Source organism: Schistocerca americana, chromosome 10, assembly GCF_021461395.2.
Source record: "Schistocerca americana isolate TAMUIC-IGC-003095 chromosome 10, iqSchAmer2.1, whole genome shotgun sequence".
Lineage (NCBI taxonomy): Eukaryota > Metazoa > Arthropoda > Insecta > Orthoptera > Acrididae > Schistocerca > Schistocerca americana.
The window spans coordinates 163204090-163231291 of record NC_060128.1 but is presented as its reverse complement, the minus strand read 5'-3'; the positions used below and the strand labels follow the sequence as shown (position 1 = coordinate 163231291).

The 27202-nt window shown below is 44.3% G+C and overlaps 1 protein-coding gene across 1 annotated transcript in view; it reads left to right on the top strand.

Annotated features, from left to right (window-relative positions):
* Window positions 1-26931, top strand: part of LOC124552327 (protein lifeguard 3-like) — a 101245-nt gene extending 74314 nt beyond the window's left edge. Inside the window, exons 7-8 of the mRNA XM_047126598.1 lie at window positions 8683-8835; window positions 26779-26931. Coding sequence (XP_046982554.1) covers window positions 8683-8835; window positions 26779-26931 — 306 coding nt within the window. The remainder of the gene's footprint in view (window positions 1-8682; window positions 8836-26778) is intronic.
* Window positions 26932-27202: the final 271 nt, after the last annotated feature.

The window sequence follows — 27202 nt, the reverse complement described above, 5'->3', positions numbered from 1 at the left end:
TAGCAGTCGAGATGACAGGCATCTTATCCGCATGGTTGTAACGGATCGTGCAGCCACGTCTCGATCCCTGAGTCAACAGATGGGGACGTTTGCAAGACAACAACCATCTCCACGAACAGTTCGACGACGTTTGCAGCAGCATGGACTATCAGCTCGGAGACCATGGCTGCGGTTACCCTTGACGCTGCATCACAGACAGGAGCGCCGGCGATGGTGTACTCAACGACGAACTTGGGTGCACGAATAGCAAAGCGTCATTTTTTCGGATGAATCCAGGTTCTGTTTACAGTATCATTATGGTCCCATTCGTGTTTGGCGACATCGCGGTGAACGCACATTGGAAGCGTGTATTCGTCATCGCTATACTGGCGTATCACCCGGCGTGTTGGTAAGGGGTGCCATTGGTTACACGTCTCGGTCACCTCTTGTTCGCATCGACGTCACTTTGAACAGTGGACGTTACATTTCAGATGTGATACGACCCGTGGCTCTTACCCTTCATTCGATCCCTGCGAAACCCTACATTTCCGCAGGATAATGCACGACCGCATGTTGCAGGTCCTGTACGGGCCTTTCTGGATACAGAAAATGTTCGACTGCTGCCCTGGCCAGCTCATTCTCCAGATCTCTCACCAACTGAAAACGTCTGGTCAATGGTGGCCGAGCAACTGGCTCGTCACAATACGCCAGTCGCTACTCTTGATGAACTGTGATATCGTGTTGAAGCTGCGTGGGCAGCTGTACCTGTACACGCCATCCAAGCTCTGTTTGACTCAATGCCCAGGCGTATCAAGGCCGTTATTACGGCCAGAGGTGGTTGTTCTGGGTACTGATTTCTCAGGATCTATGCACCCATATCGTGTTGAAGCTGCGTGGGCAGCTGTACCTGTACACGCCATCCAAGCTCTGTTTGACTCAATGCCCAGGCGTATCAAGGCCGTTATTACGGCCAGAGGTGGTTGTTCTGGGTACTGATTTCTCAGGATCTATGCACCCATATTGGGTGAAAATGTAATCCCATGTCAGTTCTAGTATAATATATTTGTCCAATGAATACCCGTTTATCATCTGCATTTCTTCCTGGTGTAGCAATTTTAATGGCCAGTAGTGTACATATATACATACTACATAGAGTATTCAGAGGACTCATTCGTCTTGTAGCAGTAATGAGCCGCAAATCGCTGGTCGAACTAAAGAGTTCATACGACTGCTAAAAGAGGTGTCATCGAACAGACCCACAGAACAATAGGCCTCCATCTGTGACGTTGGTTTTTGATAGAATTTTGGAACATTTATTATCTTTACGTATTATGACACTCCTGGAGACACAAGATCTCCCGCAAAGAATCAACACAGGTTCTGAAAACAAGGACTGTGGAACCAAGCTGGCTCTTTTCGTCGACAAGACCCAGAATGCGCCAGATACAGGAGCCCAGCTGCATGCCGTGTTCCTTGACTTCCGGCAGGCATTTGATACAGTACCGCACTGTTGCCTAATGTACTAACTACAAGTGTGCAGAATCTCAAACCGGTTGTGTGAGTGGATTGAAGAGTTTCTACCAAACGGAACTTGTCATGACATTCTACACGGCGAGAAATGTTCAGACGTAAAAGTAATTTCCGTCGTATCCAAAGGGAGTGTCATAGGGCCATTACTTTTCATATTATACAAAGCGTTATGCATATAAGTGCAAATACATCTATTTATGACCGAGGGACGTATACTGGTGAACACTGCATCAGTATTTACTTCATTTGCAGACTAATATTTATAGATACACTATGTGATCAAATCCGGACACCTGGCTCAAAACGACTTAACAAGTTTGTGGCGCCCTCCATCGGTAATGCTGGAATTCAATACGGTGTTGTCACCCTAAGCCTTGACGACATACGTTCAGTCAGGTGCTGGAAGGTTTCTTGGGGAATGGCTGCCCGTTCTTCACAGACTGCTGCACTCAGGAGAGGTAGCGATGTCGGTCGGTGAGGCCTGGCACGAGGTCGGCGTTCCAAAACACCCCAAAGGTGTTCTATAGGATTCAGGTCAGGACTCTGTGCGGGCCAGTTCATTAAAGGGATGTTATTGTCGTGTAAACACTCCGCCACAGGCCGTGCTTTATGAACAGGTGCTCGATCGTGTTGAAAGATGCAATCACCATCCCCGAATCGCTCTTCGACAGTGGGAAGCAAGAAGGTACTTAAAACTGTGCTCGCCTGTGCTGTAATAGTACCAAGCAAAACAACAAGGAGTTCAAGCCCCCTCCATGAAAAACACGACCACACCATAACACCACCGCCTACGAGTTTTAGTGGTGGCACTGCGCACGCTAGCAAATGACGTTCACCGAGCATTCGTCATACCTACACCCTGCCATCGGATCGCCACATTGTGTACCGTGATTCGCCACTCCACACAACTTTTTTCCACAGTTCAATGGTCCAATGTTTACGCCTCTTACACCAAGCGTTTGGCATTTACCGGCGTGATGTGTGGCTTATGAGCAGCCGCTCGACAATGGAATCCAAGTTTTCTCACCTCTCTCCCGTCATAGTACTTGCAGTGGATCCTTATGCAGTTTCGAATTACTGTGTGATGATCTGGATAGGTGTCTGCCTATTACACATTACGACCCTCTTCAATTGTCGGCGGTCTCTGTCAGTCTACAGACGAGGTCGGCCTGTACGCTTTTGTGCTGTACGTGTCCCTTCATGTTTCCACTTCACTATCACATTGGAAACAGTGGACCTAGCGATGTTTAGGGCTGTGGAAATCTCGCGTACAGACGTATGACACCAGTGACACCCAGTCACCTGACCACGTTTGAAGTCCGTGAGTTCCGCGGAGCGCCCCATTCTGCTCTCTCACGATGTCTAAAGACTACTGAAGTCGCTGATATGGAGTACCTGGCAGTAGGTGGCAACACAATTCACTTAATATGAAAAACTTATGTTTTTGGAGGTGTCCGGATACTTTTGTGACATAATGTTCATCTAAATGTACATAGATACTCTGCAAACCACCGTACGCTGCCTGGCGGAGAGCACCCTATACCACTACTAATCGTTTCCTTTACTGTTCCACTCGCAAACAGAGAGAGGGAAAAACGACTGTCTACATATCTCCGTATGAGCCCTAATTTCTCTATCTTCGTGATCCTTACGCGCAATGTATGCTGGCGGCAATAGTATCATTCTGCAGTCAGCTTGCAATACCGGATCTCTAAATTTTGTTAATAGTGTTCTTCGGAAAGAACGGCGCCTTCCCTCCAGGGATTCCCACTTGAGTTCCCGAAGCATTGCCATACCAGTTACATGTTCGAATTTACCGGTAACAAATCTAGCAGCTCGCCTGAGAATTGCTTCGATGTCTTCCTCCAGTCTTACCTGATACCGATCCCAAACACTCGATCAGTACTCAAGAACGAGTTGCACTAGTGTCCTATATGCGGTCTCCCTTACAGATGGAACACTATTTCCTAAAATTGCCCCAATAAACCGAAATGGACCGTTCGCCTTCCCTACCACAGTTATCTCGTATCGCTTTGCAATCTCAGGTATTTAAACGACTTGACTTTCTCAAAGTGGATACTGGTAACACTGTATCCGAACATTACAGGTTTTATCTTGCTGCTTATCACCATTAATTTACAAGCGTTTCGCAGAAAGTAATGCACCGCATTCTTTATTCTCCGCCGAAAATAATGCTGCGAATGCGGAACGTTACGTATGTATTATCTGAAGTCTCCTGAGTGTCAAGTTTTCGTCACTTCCGACAGATAGCGTAGCTCCAGGACAGTTTCAAAATGGCGCCTGTAAGTGATGTACGTCACAAGCAACGTGCCATCATTGAATTTCTGTGGGGAATATTCACAAACGCTTGTGCAAAGTCTACGGAGTATCTGCTGTCGACGAAAGTACAGTTGACCGCTGGGCATGGAGGGTTAGATCATGAAAAGGTGGTTCGACGGAGCTCCACGATTTGCAGCGGTCGGGCAGATCATCCACGGCTGTCACACTTGACATGCTGCAGCGAGCTGATGTTGTCATTCGCGGGTTTGGGCCGTTGAAGGACGCAATTTTTGGAAGACATTTTGAGGACGATGCGGAGGTGATTCACACAGTGACGCACTGGCTCTGCCACCAGGATAAGGACAAGGATTGGTACCAACAGGGCGTATACGCCACTGTTTCGCGCTGGAGGAAGGCCATAGAACGGGGTGGAGACTACGTGGAAAAACAGGTTGTGTAAATAAAACACCATTCTTTCGTGTGTGTATTTCTCATTATGTTCAATAAAGAATTGTTGAAGAAAAATAATGCGGTTCATTATTTTCTGGGCAACCTCGTACATTTTTCCACATTTAGGGCTAGTTGACTTGTTTTTAAAAATCTTTATTTCCAAATCTTAATAATCATACAATTTTAACCCACTACCTTATGTGATTAGTGGGTCCAGATGATGATACAATGGTTACAATTGCAGCTAAATCTTAAGTTATATTTCAGTAACTAGTTAGTAAGATACTGCGTGAAGAGTTTGACAGAGCACTGAAAGACTTAAGTCGAAACAAGGCCGCGGGAGTAGACAACATTCCATTAGAACTACTGACGGCCTTGGGAGAGCCAGCCATGACAAAACTCTACCATCTGGTGAGTAAGATGTATGAAACAGGCGAAATACCCTCAGACTTCAAGAAGAATATAATAATTCCGATCCCAAAGAAAGCAGGTGTTGACAGATGTGAAAATTACCGAACAGTCAGTATAATAAGCCACAGCTGCAAAATACTAATGCGAATTCTTTACAGACGAATGGAAAAAGTAGTAGAAGCCCACCTCGAAGAAGATCAATTTGGATTCCGTAGAAATATTGGAACACGTGAGGCAATACTGACCCTACGACTTACCTTACAAAATAGATTAAGGAAAGGCATATCTTCGTTTCTAGCATTTGTAGACTTAGAGAAAGCTTTTGACAATGTTGACTGGAATACTCTCTTTCAAATTCTGAAGATGGCAGGGGTAAAATACAGGGAGTGAAAGGCTATTTACAATTTGTACAGAAACCAGATGGCAGTTATAAGAGTCAAGGGGCATGAAAGGGAAGCAGTTGTTGGGAAGGGAGTGAGACAGGGTTGTAGCCTCTCCCCGATGTCATTCAATCTGTATATTGAGCAAGCAGTAAAGGAAACAAAAGAAAAGTTCGGTGTAGGAATTAAAATCCATGGAGAAGAAATAAAAACTTGGAGGTTCGCCGATGACATTGTAATTCTCTCAGAGACAGCAAAGGACTTGGAAGAGCAGTTGAACGGAATGGATAGCGTCTTGAAAGGAGGATATAAGATGAACATCAACAAAAGCAAAACGAGGATAACGGAATGTAGTCGAATTAAGTCGGGTGATGTTGAGGGAATTAGATTAGGAAATGAGACACTTAAAGTAGTAAAGGAGTTTTGCTATTTGGGGAGTAAAATAACTGATGACGGTCGAAGTAGAGAGGATATAAAATGTAGACTGGCAATGGCAAGGAAAGCGTTTCTGAAGTAGAGGAATTTGTTAACATCGAGTATAGATTTAAGTGTCAGGAAGTCGTTTCTGTAAGTATTTGTATGGAGTGTAGCCATGTATGGAAGTGAAACATGGACGATAAATAGTTTGAACAAGAAGAGAATAGAAGCTTTCGAAATGTTGTGCTACAGAAGAATGCTGAAGATTAGATGGGTAGATCACATAACTAATGAGGAAGTATTGAATAGGATTGGGGAGAAGAGAAGTTTTTGGCACAACTTGACCAGAAGAAGAGACCGGTTGGTAGGACATGTTCTGAGGCATCAAGGGATCACCAATTTAGTATTGGAGGGCAGCGTGGAGGGTAAAAATCGTAGAGGGAGACCAAGAGATGAATACACTAAGCAGATTCAGAAGGATGTAGGTTGCAGTAGGTACTGGAAGATGAAGCAGCTTGCACAGGATAGAGTAGCATGGAGAGCTGCATCAAACCAGTCTCAGGACTGAAGACCACAACAACAACAGTTAGTAAGTGAGCTACAGGATAATTTCAAGTTCGGTGCATTGTCCATGATCGGTAATGTTGCACCCCACTCCCCCTAAGTCCCGAACGCGGCGGATTTCCAGACTGTAGAGGTCGGCCTTGTCCGCGCTCAGGCGGTATGGGAATAGGGTACCAGACTCTATAGGTGTTTAAATATTTCTCGTATTCTTGCTAATTCAAGCCTCTCAGATATTCCTTTAAAACTTTTTGCGATACCACGTTTGCCAATTTGTTGATGGTCTGAAAGGTGTTGAGTTGTCTAAGTAAGCTGTATGTGTCGTGGTGTGGCAGTTGGTCACGTAACATTGAAGCTACATCATTGAAAAGGGGGCACTCGTAAACGACATGATCAAGCTCTGAGCACTATGAGACTTAACATCTATGGTCATCAGTCGCCTAGAACTTAGAACTACTTAAACCTAACTAACCTAAGCACATCACACAACACCCAGTCATCACGAGGCAGAGGAAATCCCTGACCCCGCCGGGAATCGAACCCGGGAACCCGGGCGTGGGAAGCGAGAACGCTACCGCACGATCACGAGCTGCGGACGACATGGTCAGGAGTACCCTCTGGAACACCACAGTAACACGCAGGTGTAGTCTTTTTCCCGAATCGACATAAATAGGTCGGGTAGGGTCCATGACCAGTGAGAAAGTGGAATAGTCCCCGGGTTGGTTCGAAGTATGTCATTCCCATCCGTTCCCTAATATCCAGAAGAAGAGCAAAAGTTCTACGTCCGGTTTCTTCAGCTTCCGAGGATTCTTGCCATAACTGGTCTCCTCTTAATCTGATGTCAACCCTGTTCCCTGCCCTGCTGCCTAAAATCTCTTCTGTTTTCTCTATATGTTCCCCTTCTTGGCCCAGTACCCAGCGGCCTGTTTCCGAATTTTGATGCCCAGGGAGCAGAGCCCCATTATGACTAACAGGGCTCTTCCCGGCGTAGTCCTGTATGCCCCCACTGATCTCACAATCATGTTTTTCTGGACTCTTCTCACTGTCATGGCAGGCACCACCCTCGTGAGTCTGTGTGCCCAGACTCCCGAGCCGTAACCCACTATTGATGTGAGTATACTATTGTGGTATAATTTGATGAGATGTGGTGGGAGATGAAATCTTTTGTGTCCAATGGAAATGAGGTTATTGAGTACTTGAAGGGCTCTTTGAGTTACGGTGTCGATGTGCTTTCCGAAGGACCACCTTTCATCAATGATGATTCCAAGGTATCGAGTCTCTCGTCGCCGGAGAGCTGGTGAGCCCTCAATCCTGACTGTCGGGTTACGAATTAACTGTCCTTTCAGAAGAAGGTAGGTGGACTTGCCTGGTGAAATTTTCATCTTTGTACTTCGGCACCAAAGTTGTAGTGTCTCTATAGCACTTTCTATCTTAGGCTCTACTCGGCTACGGCCGCCGACCAGTAGGAGGAGGTCATCTGCGTAGGCTATCACCTCTAGCACTACATCACTTTGCTGTAATTTGTCTAGTAATGGCTCCATGTTGATGTCCCAGAACAGGGGACCTAGGACGGAGCCCTGGGGACATCCTTTAGTAATAGTTTTTCTCACTCTTGTGCTAGGGGATGATAGCCAGACCTCCCGATCCTCGCAATAGCTCCTCAGACATCCATATAGCGGCCCTGGACACTCCTTCTCCTCTAGTTGCCATTTTTTTAAAATCTTTATTGCAACATCTATAATATTTATACAAAAGGAACCCACCACCTTAATGATTAGTGGGTCATAATAATACTACAATTTTTTATATTCAGCAGCTATTTTTATTGTTATTACAATGGTACTATGTTTATTATTGTGAGCTACAGACAGGATACAATACAGGGTAATAGGCAGACTACAGCTATTAATCTATACTACTTGCTAATTGTTAGTTTTCTTACCTACTTGTTAATTCCTAACTGCCTGCAGCGTTACAGGATTGTCAGCGTAGATATAAACCTACTACTTTAGGCCCTGCTCATCGAGCTAATCCCGATGAGCGTGCCAAGATTGTTTGTCGCTGCAGGGGTTCCTAACTTAATATCTATATCTAAAGCTACAACTACGGTACTAACATACGTCAATTCCGGTGCTTTTGGTCTAGATTAGTGTACCCCGGTCCCCCTAGTTCTGCACGTGGCGGATTGCAACTAAAAAGTCGACCTGTCCACGCACAGGCGGTATAGGATCAGGGTAATTGGACACGTTCAGTATTTGTCTTTAGTCGTGAAAGTCCCTCAACTATGCTGTCAGTACTTTCCGTGATACCTCGTTTGCCAGTCTATTTAGAGTTTCAAAAGTCTCTTCATGTCTTAATAGGTCATATGTATTGTTATGTTGCCATTTATCACACTAAACAGAAATTTTGCCTAAGTCGCCTTGTGTCTGCCTAGAGTCACTAAACTTCATCATCAGCAAACAACTACAGATCGCTGCCCACTGTGTCCGCCAAATAATTTACGTACGTAGAGAACAACAGTGGTCCTAACCACCGCCCTGACGGTTTCCAGTACTGAGGAAAAAATCGTCGGTGTTACAACTCGAATGCACCTCGTACTTGACTTCATGTTTGCCCAGGTGCTTTTGTTTTAGAAGTACGGTTGAGCGACTGCAGACCGGCCGGTGTCCGACAGGTGGACATCACGGGCTGCGGAGCGCTGCTGTGCGTGCTGGGCATCGGCGTGCTCATCTTCGGCGTGGTGCTGGTCCTGGTGTTCCTCATCTGGGGCCCGAGCAGCCTGCTGCTCGCCGTCTACGCCGGCCTCGTGGGCCTCGTCTTCTCCCTGGTCAGTGCTCTGCCCTGTCTGCAGGGCTACTACAACCCTCGGGCGTGCAGACGATCGGCACCCACGCACAGAGTTGCTAGGACAAGTGCCACACACACCGAGGTCACAAAAGTCACGGGACAGTGGTATGCACGTATACAGACGGCGGCAGTATCACGTACACAAAGTAATAAAGGCAGAACTGTCATATGTACTCACGTGATTCACGTGAAATGGTTTCTGATATGATCGTGAGCAGGACGCACGGGCTGGTGGAGTGGAAGGCTGAGCAACAAATTGAGGATAGAATATAAAATTTAATTTATTACGCAATAAAATTCATGCAAGGTACTGGTAACAACATATTGACATATAACTTGTTCAATTTAAATGTACATCAGCTGATTTAACATGAATCATCAACAACTTATCTAACATCAAACAATCTGCAAATATGAGATTTAAACCTTTCCCAAAATTTTAATGCTAAACTGGTCACTCTATTTAAGCCATACATAACCTAATGGTCACAATGGCTTACAGGAAATAAGATCACAAACATATGGCAATATCTGCCCACTACAGCACTGTCAAGGCAAGCACATTCATTTCAGACAAGTTAACAAGGCACTACCTCCATTTGAATTTTACCACAGAAAGCCATCAAGTCGTAGGCCAGGCGGTGTTTCGGAAAGGATTGATAACAAGTTACCGCACTGTTGGCGGTTGGCAGTAAACCCCTGGCGTGCGATAGATGTGTGGGCCAGAAACCCCTTTGCAAGAGGAACCGTTAACAACAGTACCCACAGAACTCTTTGTAAAACCACACCGTAAAATGACGTCACGGGGGTTTCCAAAACAGTTTAACACTCAACAGCAGTGAGTAAGAGAAAAGAAAAAAACAACACACACGGCACTTACAAGTAGCCTTGAATTACTCCTAGCTGTGGTTAAGATTGAATTAATTTTAATCCAACAGGTAAACAGTCGTGTCACAGTAGACTTAAACTTGACTTGACGAGCGTGACAATTAGGGCGTCCCTTAACTGACATAAGTTCAGTAACAAACTGAAATGCAATTTAAAGACACTCAAGTAAGGGTATTGTGAAACACTTCATCGACAATTTAAGCAAACACGCCCACATAGGCACTCCAGTTCATACGTAAATCAACCAAGGCACAAGTAAGTATTTCGACACGCGACGTGGGAACACTCACTGCTCAGCAGCGCAAGCCAGAATACGGCAGAAAGAAGTCTCGCTGTAACTCCACCAGATGTGGATGCACCAAACTAACAGCTCACCTCTAACAATATTAAGCAAATGCCGCTAATAAGGTGATGGCCAGAATAATACCGGCGCGTAGCCACAGCGTGAGGAAGGTTGAACCCGTAAACAGAACGAACGACAGCGAGTGACTGCAGCACCTCCAGTTCCGCTGCTCGGCCGGCCCCAATGCAGCTGCCACGCTCACACCACTTGCCGCGCGACTCCCGCGATCTTCCGGCGTCGCTCCGCCCAGACCCGCTCGTCCCTCCTCCTGCCCGCGACTCCCTTTCGCCTTCCCCACGGAATCCCAGAGGGCGCACCAACCCGCGCACCGCAAAGCGAATCGAAAGAGGTCGAACACACTGCACCGGAACAATCAAATCGCAGGACCACACGGCACAGTTTCCGACGGGATTATGCCTGCACGACGGGAATTTACAGACTTTGAACGCGGAATGGTAGTTGGGATATACCATTCAGGAAATCGTTAGGGAATTCAATATTCCGAAACAAACATTGTCAAGAGTGTGCCGAGAAAATCAAAATTCAGCCATTGTCTCTCACAACGGACGACACAGTGACTAATAGCTTCCACTCAATAACCGAGAGCAGCGGCGTTTGCGCAAAGTTGTCAGTGCTAAAAAAGAAGCAAAACTGCGTAAAATAACCGCAGAAATCAACTCGGGTCGTACGACGCACGTGGCTACGGTAGCAGTGCCTTTGCTAACAGCACGTCATCGCCTGCAGCGCTTCTCCTGGCCTCGTGAGCATATCGCTTGGACCCTAGACTACTGCAAATCCGTGGTCCGGTCAGCTGAGTCCCGATTTCAGTTGGTGAGAGCTGATGATAGGGTTCGAGTGTGGCACAGACCCCAGAAGCCATGGACCCAAGTTGTCAACAAGGCACTTTGCAAGCTGGTGGTGACTCCATAATGCTCTGGGCTCTCTTTACATGGTATGGACTGGGCCCTCTTGTCCAACTGGACCGATCTTTGACTGGGAATGTTTATGTTCGGCTACTTGGATGCTATTTAGAGCCATTTATGAACCTTGATAAGCTGAAAGAACCAGAGGTTGTAGAGAGTTTCAGACTGAGCATTACGGAACGATTGACAAGAACGGCAGAAAGAAATACAGTAGAACAAGAATGGGTAGCTTTGAAAGATGAAATAGTGAAGTCAGCAGAGGATCAAGTAGGTAACAAGACGAGGGCTACCAGAAATCCTTGGGGACCTGAAGAAATGTTGAATTCAAGTGATGAAAGGAGAAAATACAAAAATGCAGTGAATGAAGCAGCCTTAAAAGGAATACAAATGTCTCAAAAATGACATCGACAGGAACTACAAAATTGCTAAGCAGGGATGGCTAGAGGACAAGTGTAGGAATGTAGAAGCATATATCTCTAGAGGTAAGATAGATACTGCCTATAGGAAAATTAAAGAGACCTTTGGAGAAAAGAGAACCACTTGTATGAATATCAAGAGCTCAGATGGAAACCCAGTTCTAAGCAAAGAAGGGAAAGCGGAAAGGTGGAAGAAGTATATAGAGAGTTTATACAAGGGCAATGTACTTCAGGACAATATTATGGAAATGGAAGAGGACGTAGATAAAGATGAAATGGGAGATATGATACTGCGTGAAGAGTTTGACAGAGCACTGAAAGACTTAAGTCGAAACAAGGCCGCGGGAGTAGACAACATTCCATTAGAACTACTGACGGCCTTGAGAGAGCCAGCCATGACAAAAATCTACCATCTGGTGAGCAAGATGTATGAGACAGGCGAAATACCTCAGACTTCAAGAAGAATATAATAATTTCAATCCCAAAGAAAGCAGATGTTGACAGATGTGAAAATTACCGAACAGTCAGTTTAATAAGCCACAGCTACAAAATACTAACACGAATTATTTACAGACGAATGGAAAAACTAGTAGAAGCCCACCCCGAAGAAGATCAGTTTGGATTCCGTAGAAATATTGGAACACGTGAGGCAATACTGACCCTACGACTTACCTTACAAAATAGATTAAGGAAAGGCAAACGTTCGTTTCTAGCATTTGTAGACTTAGAGAAAGCTTTTGACAATGTTGACTGGAATACTCTCTTTCAAATTCTAAATGTGGCAGGGGTAAAATACAGGGAGTGAAAGGCTATTTTCAATTTGTACAGAAACCAGATGGCAGTTATAAGAGTCAAGGGGCATGAAAGGGAAGCAGTTGTTGGGAAGGGAGTAAGACAGGGTTGTAGCCTATCCCCGATGTTATTCAATCTGTATATTGAGCAAGCAGTAAAGGAAACAAAAGATAAATTCGGAGTACGAATTAAAATCCATGGAGAAAAAATAAAAACTTTGAGATTCGCCGATGACATTGTAATTCTGTCAGAGACAGCAAAGGACCTGGAAGAGCAGTTGACCGGAATGGACAGTGTCTTGAAAGGAGGGTATAAGATGAACATCAACGAAAGCAAAACGAGTATAATGGAATGTAGTCTAATTAAGTCGGGTGATGCTGATGGACTTAGATTAGGAAATGAGGCACTTAAGGTAGTAAAGGAGTTTTGCTATTTGGGGAGCAAAATAACTGATGATGGTCGAAGTAGAGAGGATATAAAATGTAGACTGGCAATGGCAAGGAAAGCGTTTCTGAAGTAGAGAAATTTGTTAACATCGAGTATAGATTTAAGTGTGAGGAAGTCATTTCTGAAAGTATTTGTATGGAGTGTAGCCATGTATGGAAGTGAAACATGGACGATAAATAGTTTGGACAAGGAGAGAATAGAAGCTTTCGAAATGTGGTGCTACAGAAGAATGCTGATGATTAGATGGGTAGATCACATAACTAATGAGGAGGTATTGAACAGAATTGGGGAGAAGAGGAGTTTGTGGCACAACTGACTAGAAGAAGCGATCGGTTGGTAGGACAGCTTCTGAGGCATCAAGGGATCACCAATTTAATATTGTAGGGCAGCGTGGAGGGTAAAAATCGTAGAGGGAGAACAAGACACGAATACACTAAACAGATTCAGAAGGATGTAGGTTGCAGTAGGTACTGGGAGATGAAGAAGCTTGCACAGGATAGAGTAGCATGGAGAGCTTCATCAAACCAGTCTCTGGACTGAAGATCACAACAACAACATTATCTTCTCAACCAACAATGTAATTTTTATTGATGGCAATGCGCCATGTCGCCGGGCCACAGTTCTTTGCGATTGGTTTGAAGAACATTCTGGACAATTCGCGCGAATGTTTGGCCACCCAGATCGCCCGACGTGAATTCCATCGAACATTTATGCGACATAATCGAGAGTCAGTTCATGAACAACATCCTGCACCTACAACACTTTGCACCTATGGACAGCTGTAGAGGCTCAGCATTTCTGCAGGGGGCTTCCAACGCCATATCCTGCTGCTTCAGTACGCCGGGCAGTGTGAGGTCCGACACTATTTAGGAGGTATCCCATGACTTTTGTCACCTCAGTATATTATTAAAAGGCTGAAACTGTCACCGAGTTCCATTTTCAGGTTCACTACCCAACAGCTTCCAGAGGGTACAAAAAATATCATTTTCAGTATTTTATTTAATTAATAGCCGAATTTAAAAATTTAAAACGCTGTCGCAGTGTACACATTAAGAGTTATACTCTTATGCTAAAGATTTAACATAATAAGACAAGTATTAAAAATAAAAATTGTGTGTGTGTGTGTGTGTGTGTGTGTGTGTGTGTGTATATGTGTGTGTGTGTGGGTGGGTGGGTGGGTGGGTGGGCGGGTGTGTGGGTGTGTGTGCGTGTGTTGTGTATGTCGTGCGGAAGGGCAACTGACGGCGCACAAATACCCGGACGTTATCTATCCAATATTTGAGAATGGGAGCACTTCGCGACTTCCAGCAGACGTTACACATAATTTCCAGCATTTCCGAAAGTTTTCTTCGCTTATACCAGCAAGAAAACAATAAAAGGAAAAATGTTTATCGCTTACTGCATTTTCGCCCTTCAGTTCAGGCAAGACATTTTAAATCATTACTTCTTTTCTAATAACTCTGTTCGTAAGACAAGTTTGCAGACAGAATTCACGTATACCACTGACGGTAGCTCCAAAATTACTTCATCGTACGACCCATAGTTCAGGAGCCGTGAGTCATTAAGATTGAGATGCGTGGAAAACTTGTTTTTCTTAAAATGGAGCATGGTCTGTCCAAAATTAACATAAATACTCTCTTTGAAGTAGTAGGTGATAACAGCACCTGAGGAGGACAAGATGTAGTTTTTTCTGTCAAGTAGCTGTTTTTCTCCTAAGAGACATACACCGTCCAGTCACATTACTGTGACCCGCTGTCAAAAACCTTGCAGTGTGGACGTGCAGGAAGAGATTGAATGAGATTCTGGAAGGTACCGACAGGGGTGTGGGACCGCGGCGACTCCAGTTCTGCAGCCAGCAACGCTAGGTTCCTCGGTTGGGTATTCGTGGTGCGAATAGTCCCACTGATGCAGTCCCATAGATTCGCGATTGGCTTAAATCCGGGGAGTTTGGTGGTCAAGAAAGTACGGTAAACTCTGTCCTGGAGCTCTTCGAACGACGCAAGTACATTGCGAGCTGCGTGACACGTTTCATTATCCTGCTGGTAGGTGCCACCGTGCAGAGGAAAAAAATGCATGTACGGATGGACATTGTCCTCAAGGATAGATCCATACTTCTGTTGATCCATTGTGCCCTCCAGAATGACGAGATCACCCACGGAATGCCACGAAAACATTTCACAGATCGTAACTCTCGCTTCTCCAGCCTGTACCCTTCTGACGTTTGTTGCAGGGCCGAACAGGGGATAGGCAAAATCACTAGTAGTACTAATTGGATGGTTGTGTTTGACTGTCAACAGCGCACGTAATGCGCGTGCCGCGCTGGTCTGTGCGTGTTCAGTACGGACTAGGCATCAGTGCAGGTTGTTTACGAGTAGTGCACACTTTGTATTTGCAGTCAGAGGCCGAGGTCGACGTGCAATGAAAGACCTAACAGAGTTCCAAAGAGGGCAGGTTGTGGGCGCCCGATTAGCTGGAGCATCAGTAACCAAGACAGCCAAATTATTGAATGTTTCGAGAGCAACTGTTTCAGTAGTCATTACAGCCTACTCAAAACATTGAAAGACATCATCGTGTAAGCGTAATAGTGAGCGCAAGTCAAAACTAAATGACAGAGATCGTCGTACGTTAACACGAATTGTGTCAAAACAACACAAAACTACGGCGGCTAATGTGACTGTAGAGCTCAATAGCCATCTTCGAGACCCTGTATCTATCGACCATGTCCAACGAGAACTCCATAAAGCGAATATTCGTGGACGAGCTGCTATACCGCAACCATTAGTGACGACAACCAACGCAATCTAGCGTAAAACATGGTGCCTGGAGCATAAATCCTGGACGGATGATCAGCGAAAACACGTCATACGATCCGAGGAGTCAACGTTTATTTATTTCCTACATTGGGGCGGGTTTACGTCTGGAGAACACCAAAAGAAGCCTACAAATCTGACTGCTCGATTCCAGCGGTTAAGCATGAAGGTGGAAGTGTGATGGTATGGGTACTCTGCTGGCCCTCAAAGGCCCTGTTACAGCCAACGACTATGCCAACATTTTACATGATCAGGTGCACCACATGATTCAATTATTGCTCCCCAACAATGATGTCATATTTCAGAATGACGATGCTCCCATTCACGCGGCTAGGACAGTACAATCATGGTATGAGGACCATGCAACTGAACTGCAACGTCTTCCCTGGCTAGTATAGTTCTCGCATTTTAACATTATCGAACCCTTGTGGGCGGTATTGGAGCGCAGACTTCGGAGCAAAATTTCGCCTCCCTTGTCACTACAGGAGTTAGAAGAGGTTCTGATCCAATAGTGGCATGACATTCCACTGGACACTATACAATCATTATACGCCAGTATTCCAAAAAGAATCGCAGCTGTATTTCGGGCAAATCGGGATCCAACCCCCTTATTAATAAACCATTCCCAAGTAAGTGCAGTTGTTCACATTATTTTGCCTATCCCCTGTACATGACAACGGCCATCTGTACGATCGGGCATAAAACGTGATTCATCTGAGAAGGCCCGCTGTTGCTACTAGCGGAAGTCTAGCTCCGGTATTGGCATGCAAATTCGAGTGTTCATCACTGATGAGCAGCAGTGAGCACGGGTGCGCGAACCAGCCGCCTGCTGGGGAGGCACACACTTAGCAACGTTCACCGAATGCTCGTTGAGGAGACACTGTTGGTAGCCGCCTGGTTCATCTCGGCGGCCAGTTGCTCAACTGTTGCACGTCTGCTCGCCCGTACACGTCACCTCAGCCAATGTTCACCCCTGTCATCCCCGGCAATTTTGGATAGCGTCACTTTGCCATACACAATATACACTGCTGTCCATTAAAATTGCTACACCACGAAGGTGACGTGCTACAGATGCGAAATTTTACCGACAGGAAGAAAATGCTGTGATATGCAAACGATTAGCTTTTCAGAGCATTCACACAAGGTTGGCGCCGGTGGCGACACCTACAAAGTGCTGACATGAGGAAAGTTTCCAACCGGTTTCTCGTACACAAACAGCAGTTGACCGGCGTTGCCTGGTGAAACGTTGTTGTGAAGCCTCGTGTAAGGAAGAGAAATGCGTACCATCACGTTTCCGACTTTGATAAAGGTCGGATTGTAGCCTATCACCATTGCGGTTTATCGTATCGCGACATTGCTGCTCGCGTTGGTCGAGATCCAATGACTGTTAGCAGAATATGGAAATATGAAATCGGTGGGTTCAGGTGGGTAATACGGAACGCCGTGCTGGAACCCAACGGTCTCGTATCACTGGCAGTCGAGATGACAGGCATCTTATCCGCATGCCTGTAACGGATCGTGCAGCCACGTCTCGATCCCTGAGTCAACAGATGGGAACGTTTGCAAGACAACAACCATCTGCACGAACAGTTCGACGACGTTTGCAGCAGCATGGACTATCAGCTCGAAGACCATGGCTGCGGTTACCTTTGAGGCTGCAACACAGACAGGAGCGCCTGCGATGGTGTACTCAACGACGAACCTCGATGCACGAATGGCAAAACGTCATTTTTCGGATGGATCCAGGTTCTGTTTACAACATCATGATGGTCGCATCCGTGTTTAGCGACATCGCGGTGAACGCACATTGGAACCGTGTATTCGTCATCGCCATACTGGCGTATCACCCGGCGTGATGGTATGGGGTGCCATTGGTTACACGTCTCGGTCACCTCTTGTTCGCATTGACGGCACTTTGAACAGTGGACGTTACATTTCAGCTGTCTTACGACCCGTGGCTCTGCCCTTGATTCGATCCCTGCGAAACCCTACATTTCAGCAGGATAATGCACGACCGCATGTTGCAGGTCCTGTACGGGCCTTTCTGGATACAGAAAATTTTCGATTGCTGCCCTGGCCAGCACATTCTCCAGATCTCTCACCAATTGAAAACGTCTCGTCAATGGTGGCCGAGCAACTGGCTCGTCACAATACGCCAGTCGCTACTCTTGATGAACTGTGGTATCGTCTTGAAGCTGCATGGGCAGCTGTACCTGTACACGCCATCCAAGCTCTGTTTGACTCAATGGCCGGGCGTATCAAGGCCGTTATTACGCCCAGAGGTGGTTGTTCTGATTACTGATTTCTCAGGATCTATGCACCCAAATTGCGTGGAAATGTAATCACATGTCGGTTCTAGTATAATATATTTGTCCAATGAATACCCGTTTATCATCTGCATTTCTTCTTGGTGTAGCAATTTTAGTGACCAGTAGTGTACTTTGATCAGCGGCTCACAAACATAGCCATTTCGGAAGCGCTTCCGCCCTTGATCCGAAAGCCAGTGATCAAGCCGTTCTGGAAGACTGATAAATCGCCCCGGTTCTCACACTACGATAACGACTTCACTGTTTCCTGTATCCCCCAAAGCGCGTTTTATACCCTCCACTGCTAGTGCTGTCACGTATCATCTGTTAGAAGTAATTGTAGGTTGACGTCGAACATAAGCAATGGTGACTGGACCGTGTATATAAAATAATCTGGAAATAATTACTATAATTATCAGTAAGAGTAGATCAGCACTAGTCATAATAACTACAGAAGAAGCCGGTAGTGGTAGCTTCTACCTGTTAAATTATAAGTTGACTAACTCCACATGTTTATGGCTGGAACGCATCTCAGTTACACGGGAGAAGTTGGAACGTCTTTATAAACAATGTCTGAAGATTGCGAAAGAGAATTTGCAGAGTATGTGCTTCGATAAGTGCCGATGTGATCAGGAATACCACTCTATCGATTATAAGAAGATTGCAGCACTGCATTGATACCAATGGTCATCACTTCGAACACCTGTAAATGGACGTTCATGCCATCTTTGTTACCTTCGTTGACCTTCAAAGACGTTACTTTTACACATCATTGGATTCGTCTCCATAGCCGCTATCAGAAAATAAGTACCAAACTATAGCATCTCATTTAAAAAAAAAAACGATGTTAACCTTAATGTCTCTGAAGCGACCCCACCTAGCAACAAAAAACCAACGGCGTATTATGGTCCCAGTTGTCCCACGCAACTTCTGTCCCACAAACTTTTCAGCTGCTATCATACTTTGGGAGTTATTCTAGGTGGCAATAATTAGCGACTCACCCTGTATGTACAGTATCCTACAAATACAAGGGTACACAACACCCTAAACATTCTTACATTAGAAAATGTACACACAACTTTGATTAATTACATAAAAGATTTTTTCCATGGATCAGTTAGTAAAGATTTAAATAAAAACACATTTTAGCTGTAACACTGCGGTTCAAAATACTAATTCGGCTAATAACAAACATTTCACTGAAAATACTATTGACATTGACTATGGCATATAGTATCTAAATAGTACATGAATATAATTATTTGCTACTACATTGCTGAACGTATTCGTTTACACTGCAACAGCAGTTGCTCTTTAGAAACTTGAATAAAGTTCCCTTAAATGTAGACAATTTTTTCACTATTTTGTATGCTCTGGAAGTTTGTTATACAACTTTGTACCTTGAACGTTAGTTTTTATGCAGTAGCCTTGTTTACTCTTTTTACGTGTATATCACTGCACATTTTTGTATTAGATGAATGCAGATATGAGCTGGTTTTGGAATATCCAGTGCATCTTTTTATGTTAGTACACTATTTTGTATGTGGAGGCATGGTAAAGGCAGAATATTTGGCTGTTTTAAACAGCTGCTTGGAGGGTGTTAGCCTGGAACTGTTGGTAATTACTCTTACAGCTCGTTTTTGTAGTTCAAGATTGGTTTTAGATTTGCTGTATTGTGACACCAAAAAGCGAGGCCATAGGTAATAGCAGTAATAAAGTGAGAAAAGTAGATAGTTCCGATACACTGGTGACTAGACACATTACGCATTTCACGTAGTACAAAACAAGCAGAACTTAACTTGTTAGCGAGATAGTGGATGTGAACATATCAGTCTAAATTTTCATCTACGTGGACACCTAAAAATTTTGTGACACCTACTCTCTTAACTTCTGCATTTTGTATTCTGAGGTCTAGGTCATTTTCTGGCTTTGTTTTCCTGTAATGGATATAATTAGTTTTTGAAATATTTAAAGTTAACTTGTTCATTTCAAACCAGTTTTGTAAATATTTCAGAACTCTTGTTGCAAATGTTGGCAATGCTTGGTTTACATCAGTTACAACATTTGTATTATCAGCAAACAGGGTTATATTAGTACCAGTGATTGGAATTTTGATATTATTTACCTAAATTAGAAATAAGTGAGGTCCTAGAACACTTCCCTGTGGTGCCCCTGTTGGTACAGTCCGAAAATAGATATGTAAGCAATTCTTTTGTTTTTGAACGCGTTAAATATTTGACGTAGAGCATGTAAGCGAGAAGAAGTTTATAAAAGATCTGAAATTATGTTTAAAGTTTTCTGGATGTCGCCAAGTGCTCTCATTATCAAATTCTGGGTGAGTATAGTACGGGAAATTCTCGCTGTGTTTTGAGCAAAAGTCAGTTTTCCAAGTATCTCAATATTTATCAAGTTATATCTCCTCCAATACGTGTCATACAGTGATACAATTTTGCAGATAGAGGCTATGGCAGGGTCTATAGTCTATGTGGATACCATCTGCAATATATGATGCGAATAGAGTTAGTAGTACAGAAGTAATAAATTAAAACTTCGTGCCCGATGTTGAAGTTTTACTACAAGAACAGCGAAAATGTAGTAAACGATAAACTTTCTCCTTCATCATTTTGTGTGTATGTGTTAGGAAGGTGGAGGGGGGGGGGGGGGGGGGTTGCATCAGCGAGGAAAAGGTTTGACACTATGTTTAAAGTTCATTGGAAGATAGCGGATGAATATAGTCTGGCTACTCACGCTCCGTTAGTCACCCTGTCTCAAGATATATACTCAGCTTTTAACTGTAACACTTGTCTTATTGCCTTAAACGTTTGACGTAAGATGGTCCTCCTAATTAGTGGATTATGACAGCAGTTTAAATTTTTAAATTCGGTCATTAATTACACGAGATATTGAAAGTAAAATTTTTATTGCCAGTGGAAGCCGTCAGATAAGGAACGTGAACCGTGACACACGAATCGGGTTATAGTCCAGTAAACAAAACAAAATTAGGGAAAAATTCGTGTAATCGTAAATTTTTGTACAGTGGTAGTAGCAAGTGTCGTGAACATCGTATTAACGAACCTGTCCGAAGGGGTCTGAGCGTTGTGAACGGCGGCCGTTTAAAGGTCGCCTCTTTATGTTTTTTCCTGAAAACTGAAAAACCGCTGTTTCCCATTACAAAAGTAAACCACATTAAATTTCTTACAGATAAGGTGCAATCGATTTTTTTTTCTCTAGGACAAAATTTTCAGCGTTGCAGGAGATGGAAAAATCCTAAATACTTAAAAGTAATGTCTCAAGAATATGAAATTGTTTTTTCATAAATGAAGCGGGTTAATAACAAATATTATACATACATTCCACAAATAAGTGAAGTAGAAACGTATTATGGGATAAGAAGTGTTCTGGGGTTGCAACAATGTGGACAGGAGTCGGGGGAGGGGTGGAAGTTAGAAGCATGAGGAAAGATAAATCGCTGGATTGTCGTCACGTACTCCCCTCATTCATAGGTCTGCAGACGGAAGAGAGAGCACGTGACTCCCCATTATTTGCCTCATTACATCACAGGAAGCAACTAGAGGGTGCTTCATAAACCACTACCGACACTACGCAGCTTCCCTTCTGAATCACCGGCGACAAATTGTGCGTACCTGCTCGGGGGTGTTTATTCACCGCAAAGTACCTTGACACTACATCGATTACAGGTATGACATTAATAATACCAAAGCAAGGAGCGCATATGGGCACAACCTACGTTAATCTCTGCACACTGTTTTACACAGCTAGAAAGAAATCGATCCTTAAGTCACCCTGTACGGCAGCTGCAGCATTCATCCAGGAAAGGCAACTTTCCCCCACCACAAGCGCTGCTCGCTTTTCAGTTTACAGATAGACTACACTCCCCAGCATTTGGTATCCAGTTCTCTCACGTGAGTAGACAAAATTACTTCTCTGAGCTCGTGTTTATATAGTAGAGTTATTTTCAGAACGTTAAATGAGAAGATATTCTTATTTGCAGTTGTTAAGTGCGCTGTTAAGTAACAAAGTTGAGCAGCTGGATCTGTCAACTGGCTGACTCACTGAGAGCCTGTCCCAAGCGTAACATGTTGTTAATATACGCGGTGACAATTGTTGAATTATTGAACTATATGAAAAAAATACGCATACTAGGTACAAGCTACGGCGTGCACACGCCTTATTCAACATGAAACGTCACTAAGATATTCCGATTTAGGTTATGACATATTCTATTTTCCTGCCATCCTTGGCGATGATGTGCTGCACATGAATAGCGAAACTCTGTATGTCCCGCTGAAGTATCGGAACATCGATGCTGTCGATGACTTCCTGGATGGCTGTTTTCAGCTCACCAATGGTCTTGGGATTATTGCTGTACACCTTGTCTTTAATATAGCCCCACAAAAAGGAGTCGCATGTGTTCAGACCCGGAGAATATGGCGGCCAATCGAGGCCCGTACCAGTGGCCTCTGGGTGCCCCAGAGCCAGAATGCGGTCCCCAAAGTGCTCCTCCAGAACATAGCTCTCCTGCTTCGTTAGGGTCGAGCTCCGTCTTGCATGAACCACATCTTGTCGAAATCAGGGCCACTTTGGATAAAGGGGATGAAATCGTCTTCCAAAACCTTCACGTACCGTTCGGTAGTCACCGTGCCATCGAGGAATATCGCACCGATTATTCAGTGACTGGACACTGCACACCACACAGTCACCTGTTGAGGGCGAAGAGACTTCTCGATCGCGAAATGCGGATTCTCGGTCCCCCAAATGCGCTAGTTTTGCTTATTGATGAACCCATCCAAACGAAAGTAGGCTCCGTCGCTAAACCAAACCATGCATGCATACTACTTTCCTTCATGCGCCGCAGCCAACCGTACAGTTAGAACGTCCTAACGCAAACCTTTCACAAGTTATGACGATTTTATTTCATATAGTTCAATAATTGTCACCCCGTATAGTCGAAGATGTCGACTTCATTGTGTCCCTTGCCAGTGGCTTAAATACTTTTCACTGCTTGAGGGTATCAAATGCATCACCCTAGCCTCAATTCTCCCAACATCTGACTACAGACTTAAACTGTCTGCCTCTATAGGAGAATTAGGTCACTTATGTATTATGGATCTTCAGACATTTCAACACAAGTCAAACAGTAAATTATACCAGATTACTGTTGTAAATTTGTATATGATGAGTCCCACGCCGTCAGAGGGATTGACACCCACCTTGCAACGTGTAAGTGTCTCCACTAGTGTAGCCCACTCTACAAGTACCAGCAATTCCCGAATGGAAGTGATTTATGCTGTCAACCAGTAGCTCAATTAATGATGATAGAAGTGAAGTAACTTCTTGGTCGTTCATTAATTCGCCACCAAGTAACATCAGTACAATTACACAGCTTTACAATACGTGTCAACGATAGACAGCAAGAAGGTGCCACATTTAGCAATCCGATCCCTTTCTCATCAACTGACAACATCACACTCTCAAATTAAGCACATCGGATTGGCTTGGATTGTTTGGGGGAAGAGACTAAACAGCAAGGTCATCGGTCTCATTGGATTAGGGAAGCACGGGGAAGGAAGTCGGTCGTGCCCTTTCAAACGAACCATCCCGGCATTTGCCTGGAGCGATTTAGGGAAATCAAGGGAAACCTAAATCAGGATGCCCGGACGCGGGATTGAACTGTCTTCCTCCCGAATGTGAGTCCAGTGTGCTAACCACTGCGCCACCTCGTTCAGCAAGCACATCGCAGCTATTGTTTATAGAAACGTATTTTACACAAAAACTCAGTTAACAACCACATTGAAGTACACATTTCATCAACTGAAAATATCAGCACTATACAGAGACGAGACGAGTGAAGAAGCTATTGTGTCTACTCATCTCAGAGAACCATCTGTAAACTGAATAGCGAGGAGCGCTCGTGGTAGAGAAACTTGCCTTTCCCAGAAGAACGCTACAACAGTCGCACAAGATGATTAAGAGACCATTTCTCTCCCGCAGTGTAGAATAATGTGCAGAGATTTGCGTAGAATACGTTCACATGCTTTTATTGCGTTAGTAGTGTCAGTAACTCATATCCGTATTCCATGTAGTGCGATCACAGTTTGTGGAATATAGACACCCCTCGGTCATGTCTGCATGCTGCGTCTCCAGTGATTCAAAAGGCGAGCTCTACAAGGACCGGTATAACTTTTTAAAATACTTTCTTGTTATAACCAGAAATAACAATAAACATATCACAGTTGCACAGTTTATTAATACAACACTGATACAAATAATTCTGTCTACAAGTAGTAGGCGAACACTTTCTGAAAATTATATAAATTTATGGTGGTTATACCAATGTCCAGGAAGTACAAGTGGAATGTGGAATTCCGGCGGAAATCACAAGTCAGTTGACATACTAAGCCTGGGAGACGTTGAAGTCCAAGATCCAGTATGGCAGCCAGATTCTAAGGCCAGAGCGCAGTCAAGTTAACATGGAGCAAAAGGTACACCAGTCCAAGAGACGAAGCAGCCACCGCAGGGTAGCACTCCCTACTTGTGGGGTCGCACACAGAACGGTGAGAAGTGCCTTGTGGACGTCGCTGACGGCGTTGTATAAGACGCCAGCAGGAACATAATCCGGCGACCTACCCTCCCTCATGCGTCTACCCTCGACCTTCCCCTCCTCCTTCTACTAGCCCTCCAGCCCATAACACTTTGGAACACAATTTAACACTAATACAGTTCTGTCGCACTGGAGAGCCAAAGAAACTGGTACACCTGTTATATCGTATAGTGCCCCAGCGAGCACGCAGAAGTGCCGCAACACGACGTGGCATTGACGCAACTACCGTCTCAAGTAGTGCTGGAGGGAACTGATACCATTAATCCTGTAGGGTTGTCCATAAATCCGTAAGAGTACGAGGGGGTGGAGGTCTCTTCTGAAAAGAACGTTGCAAGGCATCCTGGATACGCTCAATAATGTTCATGTAAGGGGAGTTTGGTGGCCAGCGTTCCTGGAGCCACTCTGTGGCAATTCTGGACGTGTGGGGTGTCACCTTGTCCTCCTGGAATTGCACAAGGCCGTCGGAACGCACAGTGGCCATGAATGGATGCGGGTGATCAGACAGGATGCTTGCGTACGTGTCACCTGGCAGAGTCGTATCTAGACATATCAGGGGTCCCACATTATTCCAACTGCACACGCCCCACATCATTTCAGAGCCTCCACCAGCTTGAACAGTGCCCTACTGACATGCAGGGTTCATGGATTCATGAGGTTGTCTCCACACCCACACACGTCCATCCGCTCGATACAATTCGAAACGAGACCACGCAGCATGTTTCCAGTCATCAACAGTCCAATGTCGGTGGTGGCGGACACACGTGAGGCCTAAAGCTTTCTGTCTTGCTGTCATCAAGGCCATATCGAAGATGTTTCGCTGAATGGTTCACACGCTGACACTTGTTGATGGCCCAGCATTGAAATCTGCAGCAATTTGCGGAAGGGTTGCTCTTCTGTCACGCTGAACGATTATCTTCAGTCTTCGTTGCTCCCGTTCTTACAGTATCTTTCCCCGGCGGCAGTGATATCGGAGATTTGATGTTGTACCGGATTCCTGATATACACGGTACACTCATGAAATGGTCGTAGCGAAAATGCCCACATCATCGCTACTTCGGAGACGATGTGCCCCATCGTACGTGCGCCGAGTATAGCACGACGTTGAAAATCACTTAAATCTTGATAACCTGCCATTGTAGCAACAGTAACCGATCTAACAACGGCGCCAGACACTTTTTGTCTTTTATAGGCGTTGCCGACCGCAATGCCGTCATATGCTGCCTGTATTTAAAAACGCATGCCTATATTAGTTTCTTTGACGCTTCAGTGTACAGTTAGTATTCGTTCTTAATCCACTTCATTTAAAAATAAAAGGTAATTTTGTACCAATAAAACATTATTTTTAACAATCTGCGATTTTTCATCCCCTGCAACGTGAAAAGAATGAGTAATAGAAAATACGAATAGAAACGATTTGTTTTTTTTGTTTTTTTTTCGTTGTTGGCTGTATTGTGCCGTATTAAAATCTTAAAATCGTGCTATTAGTTAACTTCGGCCGTGAGTCATTATCAAGCACATTTGCTATGTCATGTATTACATTTCACGAGCATTACATTCTTTTATCTTACATACATAAAACCAGAAGCCGTACTTCATGGTAACATACCCTGAGTGCTGCACCCATACTTAGAGCATGTTAAGATGGAGTACGACTTCTGGTTTTTTTATATATATATATATATATATATATATATATATATATATATATATATATATATATATATGGGACATAAGAAAGTGACGTGCATTATATGTAATACATTATATATTGCAAATGTGCTTGATGATGACTCATGGCCGAAATTAGCTAATAGCACGTTTTTAATAAAGCGCACTACAGTGTACAACAGACTATGTATTCTTTTCTTAGGAACTGTTTTGTAGAATATTTAATATAGCTTAATCTTACTCTAGGGAACATTTTCACTAGAAGCAGTGGTGCTTCAGTTATTCAAGAAAAATATAAAAAATGTCCTTTAAAGCCCCCCCTCCCCTTCCCCAACGCTCTATGAGCACACCGCACTGATCAGTATTTTTATTATGTTGTTCATGAGACTTCCACCAACCACTGCACAAAAATTTGCAGCTACACGAATATTTTGTCACATTCGACCTTTTCTGATCTTCGTTGACTGGCGTATATAAGTCACTTGGTGATATATAGATTATCCCAACGTATTATTCAACGTTTGACACACATATCAAGCAACACTAGGGTTAAAGAGCTCTTTTGTTTAAGTTCTATTTGTATGTTCTCGTATTATGTCATCAATTTGTGTTTCTTTTTAGCGTACGTCAGTTGTTTACCTTTTCCTTTAGTAATTGGTAATTAGATCCTGAAGAGCAAATAAAATGAAGCTTGCCGTGTGCCCGCAGTACCTGATGTTCGACACGCAGCTGATCATGGGCGGTCGCTACATGGAGCTGTCCCCGGACGAGTACGTGTACGCAACGCTGATGCTGTACGTCGACATCGCCAACATCTTCTGGGCGATGCTCACGCTTTTCGGCTACTGCTGCGGCGAGTGATCGTCCCCGCTTTTGAGTCCGATTTATTTGTTACGTCTCAATTAGTACAACGTGTGTAATCTGGCTACATATGGGGCCGCCGGCCACCGAGGAAAATAATAAATGAAAAGGCTAGTGTCATAAATGAAGTATATGAAAGCTCGTAATAGCACTGTATGATTTCTGTTTTTATTTCATCTAGACCTCATAGACAACTGAGGCCTGCTTCCGGGTGTGTGTGCGTATTTGTGCTCTCTCTCTCTCTCCTTCTCTCTCTCTTTCTCGGTGTATG